General features: G+C 37.5%; 1 protein-coding gene across 1 annotated transcript; it reads right to left on the bottom strand.

The window, feature by feature from the left end:
- Positions 1-5,202: 5,202 nt before the first annotated feature.
- On the bottom strand, positions 5,203-6,077 carry LOC121813047 (olfactomedin-like). The gene is made up of 4 exons (XM_042216508.1): positions 5,998-6,077; positions 5,895-5,898; positions 5,601-5,754; positions 5,203-5,507 (listed from the first exon to the last, which is right to left on the bottom strand). Exons 1-4 carry the CDS (start codon positions 6,075-6,077, stop codon positions 5,203-5,205), a joined length of 543 nt encoding a protein of 180 aa, XP_042072442.1.
- Positions 6,078-8,066: the final 1,989 nt, after the last annotated feature.

Genomic DNA, 8,066 nt, shown 5'->3' with positions numbered 1-8,066 from the left:
GTTTCCATTACATAACATAACATAACATAACTGTGATGATGATTTTACAAGACAGTGTAAAAACAATAGTAAATATGCTCTTTGAGTGATGTCAGTGTTTTGCAGCATGTGGTTGTGAATCTACCTGTTCAGTGGCGTTAGCAGTGAGGATCTGGTGTTGCTGGGTGGTGCTGTTGAGCTTGTCAATCAGCTGCTTGATCTCAGTCATTTCATTCTCTATAACATACAAGCTGAGAACTCCATACAGCTCTCCGTCATCCTCCTTCTCAAGGATCAGCACATCTTTGTTCAGCTGGGAAAGACGACGCTCCAACCCCAGCAGCAGACTCTCCAGCTCCACAGTCTGCAGAGGCAGCAGTGATTAAGCAGGAATGGAGACACACAGCATGAGAGCTTTAAAAGACTAGTTACCTTCTGTGGGGTGATGTTGCTGTTGCAGTCTGATACGTTGGTTTCAACTATCCTGAGTTTTTCATGAGGGAATGCCTTCTCTGAGTTATTCAGCTCGCATGCACACTTTTCTCGTGGAGGAGCCTGAAATTTAAATGTATTTTTAAGTGAAATAAGCAGAACATCACATTTAGTGGTATTTGGTATTTGTCACTTCATTCAAAATGGATATTTTATCATTTAAAGGAAGTCTTCAGTATTTCTTACCTGATGGGTGAATGTGAGCAGAGCCCACAGTGAAATGATCACGTACAGCTTCATGGTGAATCACAGAGAGCAGAGCTGAACAAAACCATCTGTAAACTGCTGCAGCAGCTTGTGAACATTCCCGCTAACCTCCGTATGTGAGGAAGTGGATGTGGGTGTGTTTGTATTTCATGCATCATGCATCTCAGTGACATTTGTCACTGTTTTTCATGACATTTTTTGTTAATTACAAAAACTTTTTGAAGTTGTTTTCCCCTTTTCACTGCTGTTCAGCACAGGACATTTAATCATCTACGAATTTAATCAATATGGATTCTCAGAGCCAATGGCAGTAATGACTTACGAAACACAACACTGCATTCTTCAAGATATGATTTTTCTGTGTTTACTGACTTGCACATATTTTAGCAAACCCACTGCATCAACAAGTTTCTTTGCAGATTTAAAACTGTCAGTGCAATCGGAGTCTTTGCAACAGTTTGCTCAAATGCACTCTTAAACACTATTAGAACACACAACAAAAAACATAATACAAAATAAACTTTATACAATATATTTACTTACTATAATTTTACTGTATTTGCTACATACAGTAAAGTTTATGCTGGGAACATTTTTTGTTTTATAATGTGTATGAGTCACAGCTAAACCTGCGGTGACTTGAAAATGAGACAAGTTGTAAAATAGCGAGAGACTGTCCAATTGCACCATTTGAATTTTATATTTCGTTCTGGTCTTTATTATTCGTGCAGTGTGTTAGCCACTACCTCATTTTGGTGCACGCTAAGCTCTTTTAACCATATCACGTGAGCAGTCTGTGCTAAAATAATGCATAATTTATTTATGCCTCATACAATACCAGACTTGGATTAGCAATACATATTTGTCCAAGAAATTCAAGAAATGTAAATTATTTTATTATTTTTATCTATTTAATTTTCCCAACACATAACATTTGTCACTCCCCTAAGCGTCTCATAGTAACGTAAAAGGTACCCTTTTGTCCTTATGAAACGCTCTGAACAGCAAGCCACTTAAGACACAGTGGTAAGACACACTTGAAGCACAGGCTCCAGCCATCCATTCCAGCCCTAACCCTAACCTTAACCATACACATAGTGTTTTCCAAAGTGATTCAGGATCTGAAAGTGAACAGATTTGAGCTTCATGTCACACATAAAAGACATTTATAGATTCAACCTGCTCTCATGCCGACGACTATGACAAATTGTGGTATGTTACGTGTTGAGATGAGAACGTGTTGAATAATATTACGAACTGCAGGCAGGTCAGTTTAACACCAGGACTTTTTCACAATATGCTGTAGACAATTTATGATGTAACATATGTGATTTGGACCTTCCCTAAAAAATGTATCAAAGGAAGCTGTCATGAATTTACTAAAGAAATTAAAAATGTGTTCATACCACAGTTTTTTCTGTGGAGTATGATAAAGACAGCTCTCAGGTGCTAGACACAGCTCCCGACTTCTCTGACAAAAACTAGAGACCACAAAGACAACAGGTGGAAAACCACAATGAAATGAATCAAACAAGAGTGGACAAAGAACATGAATCCAGATTCCAAGATGGGTATTTCACGGCCATTTGAAATTGTCCCTTATACAAGACTGAGGTCTCCAACTGGAAGCAGTCCATCTGTCACCATATTAAAGACATCAGATAAACAGAAGGTTAAGCAAACATAGCAACAGTAATGTTAGGCAGTGGATGTCAAGAACCAAGTACAGTCTATCTGACAACACAAAGATAATTGTCTGTTTTGATACAGACATCTCTTAAACCTTTATTTATTGAATAATCACCAGAGATAAAGTTTTGTGTACAGGTAGCAGTCTAAACCTGTTGTAATAACACTCTGTTAACACTATTACAGTCTGCTAGTCAATAAGCATTCATAGCTCAGTGCTGTGGCTGGATGATGCAATAAGACCCTGCATAAACGCAGACGGTGACTAATATGTACCCTTGGTTTTTTAGGCTTCATAGAGACTTACGTGCAGAATTTTTGTTGTGGATCCTGTAACAGTGAAGTTTTAGGAACAGAAAGTGCCCACTTTGCACTCAGACTGCAATAATAATTTTTTATTTTTATATTGTGGTTTGTGTTATGCATACAATGTCTTAGCAATGGTTGAATTTATTGTGTTCTAAGCCCTTTAACTGCTTTACATACACCAAGTCTCCGGTAATACCTTTAGCACAGAGTTTGATTATGTTTTAAAGTATTGCAAACACATTTTTAGAAATTAAAAGGTTTCTTTTAGATTTTCAAATGAAGTCTGAGTTGGTCACTGATATATTTTAGTGGAATATAAGCACTAAAAGAAAAGAATGGGCTTAAACTTAGTTATGCTTAGACTTAATAATCAATATGCTTTGTTCATATTTTCATTTTGAATTGGAAATGTTAAATTTGATTAATTTGCTGTGCAGATGTGCATTAGAAGATTTAATTTGTGTTCTGGTTCAAAAGTAGTTCACTTAGGTCTTGGCAATTAGAGGACAACACAAATGGTCATTTAAACTAACATCTACTGCACAGCTCATAACATGTTTTCCAAAGACGTGCTCTTTTCTTAGGCCTTGGGGCCATTGTTGTGGTCAGCGCCAAAGATGATTTGGACTTTAGAGGGTAAAGGATCAGTTATTCATTTTGTAACAGCTGTAACAAAATAAGTAGTTTAAAGCAGGGGTCTCGGACTCCAGAACTCAGATTTTAGATGTGTCCTTGATCCAACAAAGCTGATTTAAATGGCTAAATTACCTCCTCAGCATGTCTTGAAGTTCTCCAGAGGCCTGGTAATGAACTATTTCAGGTGTGTTGACCCACGGTGAGATCTACAACCTGCAGGACACCGGCCCTCAAGGCCTGGGGTTACGAGACCCCTGGTTTAAATCAAATACAGCTTAGATAAATTTGGCAATATTGCATTTCAGCAAATGGTTTAATGTAATTCATTAGAATGTTAGGGGGCAAAAACATAAAAGTATTTGTCACCTCAAACACAAAAATATTGACTCTCATTAGAATTTTTTTTTACTTTTATATAAAGTCAGTTAAATATGTCAATAAAAAATCTCTTAAGTCAGTAAAAGACAAAAACAAAAAAATTAGCAAACTAACTAATAAAATTAGCAAATTATTAAACACTGACCATTACTATGAAAATTAACCTTAAAAGTTACCCCATATATGAAGGTTTTTCAGCCCTTTTTTCTGACCTTCATAAATATTTATTTTACTGGAGCAGTTATTTGAATCGAATCTTTTATGAATTTACTCAAAAATCACTTTATAGTAAACCATGTTGGAGTCAGAGTAGACATGTAGTGTCTGGTCCACAGGGCTGTAGTTCAGGGCTTGAATGTTGGGAGAACTTCTTATGAAGATGCCACGTTGAACCTCCTGTCCCGTCACGGGGTTGAAGGAGTAAAAGATCTCCTCGACCTCTTGGTTGACGTAACGTGTGGCGTAGAGGACGCCGCAGGCCATGAAGGTGTTGGTCACTGCCTGCTTGTAGACTGAAGTGTGCCAGGTTTGTCCGAGCTTTGGTGGTTCACCTTCTTCCACCTTGGACAGAACCAAGTTGCCAAAGTCCTGGGTGGTGGTGTAGACCACCCAGATGCCAGACTCATCTGTTGCAAGATCCAGATCAGTGTATGGGTAACACTCCTCAAGGTGGCAGAAGTTACCTTTTGAGTTATATCTGGTTAACAGAGGACAACAGTGAATGTTTTACACTTAAAAAGCAACTCTTATTCATAAATGAATGTTTCCATCATAGTTATGTTTCATATTCTTGCAGTAATGAGCTCAAAAAAAAGTTGTGGAAAAAAACCTAGTGCCTTGGTGTAGTTCTAAGGTAGTGACGTGTTTGGTGGTGAGGTTGAAATGACAAACAGCATCTCGGTTGTAACAGTTGTAATACAAAGCCCCTCCATACAGAACATTATTTGGACCCTGGATGGTGTTGGTAGTTGGGTTAGAGGTGTGGATGTAGACATTACCTGGAAAAGAAGTAAGGAAAAAGCAGTGTGATGGGGAAACTCAAATTTAAGTATCATTGGTTGTGTTTTTAGAGAACGAATAAGCAATTTAGATCTACACAGTATGACACATTAAAATATGCACAGTTAGTAAAGCATCAATACATAACATTGTTTAATAGAACTTTATCAGGTAATGACTTAAATTATTCTCTTATGAGAACTATTTACTAGAGTATCTCCTAGGAAGTCTTCCAGTGCAGGTGAAGTTTTTACTTTCTTGCAAACATTTTACAATTTATTTCAAAGAATATTCACAGTTTATTTAAACGTAATATTTGCTAGAAACTGCACCCGATGCTACTTTAGTAAGTTTTTTTTTGTTGTTGTTGTTAAATTACAGTGCATGTTAACTTTCTAATGATCTGTATAACCGGACTTCAACATTTGTGAAGCTCTGCAGTCACTGTCATTCTCATTTATTTTCAGTAACACAAGTTAAAGGAAAACAGGTCTTCATTGTCTTTAAAAAATTTCAAAGGAATTCAATCCTGTCATCGGCCACTTCAAAGGGACGACTGGCACGTTTGACACTACACAGCAGTTCCTTACCTGGGGCACTCACCCCCCTAATGAGAGAGTTCAGGCTGGAGTAAAAACGAATGTAGTTGGAGTATCTGTTGTTGGAAGTCATCATCACCAACCAATACCAGTTTTCTTTCCCTTTCTCTGGTTTGGGATCACAGCCCCAGGCTCCATAAGAATACAAGTCAGGATACTCTCCTTCTGTGTAGAACACTGGCCCGGTAACACTAACAAGCCGGCTGCGAGGACAAGTACCTGAAGGAAAATTAAAGTGTGTATTAACTGTGAGCCATACTAGTCCTATAGAGGTTTCAACCTCTTAACAATCGCAAGTGAGGCATAACTCACCCTGTGGAAGCTGTGGAAGCTGGGTGAGTGCCTTCACTTCCTTTTTGCAACTGTCCAGGTCTGTCCTCAGAACCTCGATGGTTTGTCGTCCCTTTATCACCTGCATGGTGTCGAACTTCTCCAGCGCTTTCATTTCTGTTTTCATGATCTTCAGCTGAGAGAAAGAAGACATTCAAATGTGGAGCCAAACAGAGAAAAATGTATTTCTTAACATGGCTTGATACTCCACAAATCAACAAAAGGGCACTCAAAACAATGAATATACAGAATATGTTTAACAGAATTAAATGTCACTGTTCTGTTAACACCATCTATAATATAAAATAGTGAAAACACAATAGTAGATGTACACTTCAGGGTGATGTCAGCATTTTGCAGCATGTGGTTGTGAATCTACCTGGTGGCGTTAGCAGTGAGGATCTGGTGTTGCTGGGTGGTGCTGTTGAGCTTGTCAATCAGCTGCTTGATCTCAGTCATTTCATTCTCTATAACATACAAGCTGAGAACTCCATACAGCTCTCCGTCATCCTCCTTCTCCAGGATCAGCACATCTTTGTTCAGCTGGGAAGACGATGCTCCAACCCCTGCAGTAGACTCTTCAGCTCCACAGACTGCAGAGACAGCAGTGGTTAAACAAACAAACAGTATGACACTATGAGTTGCAGGGTAACTTACCTTCTGTGAGATGATGTTGCTTTTGCAGTCTGATGTACTGCTTTCAACTTTTCTGAGTTTTTCATGGGGGAATATTCTCTCTGAGTTATTCAGCTCGCATGTACACTCTGTATGCTCCTGAAAATGTAAGGGTGGTGTATTGTGAATTGTACTAAAGTTTTAAAAAGATTTCTATGTGACCTGAGGCTTCAGTGTTTCTTACCTGCTTGGTGACGGTGAGCAGAGCACACAGTGGAATGATCACATACAGCCTCATGTTGGACCAGAGAGAACATTTTGTGTCTGACTGAAGCAGTAACATCAAACTTGTGAGGAATCGTGCGAACGTCTAGAGAAGAAATAAAAAATGTTGACAATCACAGACACAGAACGAAAGCGAGAGAAAGCACGACACAAAGAGAGAAAGAGAACAACTTAAACAAGAAACAATAGCCACAAAGAGGAAAAAAGAAAAACACACTGTTACTACAGATACTGCAACACAGTGGAATAAAAGCAACAATAAAAAAATGCAGAAAACTATTACACCTTAACTGAATAAGCACATTCCTGTGCATCTGATAATAAAACTTGGAATACGTGGACTATACAAAGATAATCCAAACAACTGATTCATGCACCTTTTTTTGAGGATTTTAAGGACATTTCATATGCAGCTTCTCTCAATGGAAGATGTAGTAACAGGTTTCAGGAACAGGAAGTGAAAATTCTACATGAGTGCAAAAAATACCACAGAAAGAAAAATCATGTCATGTCCAATTATACCATTCACAATTAATTTTTAACTCTAGAGGTTGCTATCCATGCTATGTTTTTGTGCCTGTTAAGTGTTCAAATTGTGCAGTTGTTATCGTTACTCGTGCTACACAACTGGAATTGGTGATATCCTGTACGCTTGCTCAGTTCAGTTTAATTTAACTGATTTGAATTGTAATGTATTTTTATGGGTTGATTAACTCACCACCCAATAACATTTAGGATGTGAGGAAAACAATTTGTATAGTTTTGAAAAAATGTATCATGTTTTTCCTTTTTTATATATGAAACATCGATAAACATATCTGGTAAACATTTGAGGTCTCCATTCTCATATGTTGTCTTTTATAATTATTGACAAAAACCAGCAAACAGAAATGAGTCAACTGGAGAAAGACTGAAAGATTTTAAAGCAACACATTCTCTTCCCAAAACGTAACATACCGACGCTATCGCCGTGTCTCAATTCCTAGGCTGCATCCTGCTGCATTTGTAGACCGATTAAGGCACAGCCAGGGGACGAAGGCTGTCCCAATTCGAAGGATACTACAAATGCGGCCGACAGATGTGTCCTTCATTTCGGGTGTATCCTTCGTGGCCCAACCTATCCCAGAACTCATAGTGCGGCCCCGCCAATTCCAGTTTCCAACAATCGTGGCAGCTCCTTAGTTTTAATATTACTCTTATTACTACTTTCTGTGTGACAAAATAAACCTTTAAGATCTTTTCAGACAAGAATGTAGCAGTGTACTGAAAATATAGTAAAACACAATTTACTTGTTTTTTAAATATATTTTTTGTACATATGCATATTTAGATTGTAAAAATACATTCAGAAATGTATCATAATTTCACAAATATTTGTCTGTTATGTGAGAGAATGATCTGTTAAATTCAAATGTAATACTATGGAAAAATATATAAAATGATCGAAAATTAATGAGAATAATCAATAATTAAAAGAGTAATTTCAATAATTCAGAGGTAACAAGTGAAAATATAATTAATAGGAATAAAAACTAAAAAAAACATATA

Source organism: Haplochromis burtoni, unplaced genomic scaffold (assembly GCF_018398535.1).
Source record: "Haplochromis burtoni strain Fernald_Lab_line unplaced genomic scaffold, NCSU_Asbu1 Contig_1088, whole genome shotgun sequence".
NCBI lineage: Eukaryota > Metazoa > Chordata > Actinopteri > Cichliformes > Cichlidae > Haplochromis > Haplochromis burtoni.
The sequence above is the reverse complement of the archived record's forward strand: the minus strand, read 5'-3'. Positions and strand labels throughout refer to the sequence as shown.

What these genes read in the sequence shown, in the direction of transcription:
- LOC121813047 (XM_042216508.1), bottom strand. Translation starts at nt 6,077, where the DNA reads ATGACTGAGATCAAGCAGCTGATTGACAAGCTCAACAGCACCACCCAG. An exon ending in GCTTCCACAGCTTCCACAGG is followed by an intron (nt 5,508 to 5,600) that starts GTGAGTTATGCC and finishes ATTTTCCTTCAG; the next exon opens with GTACTTGTCCTCGCAGCCGG.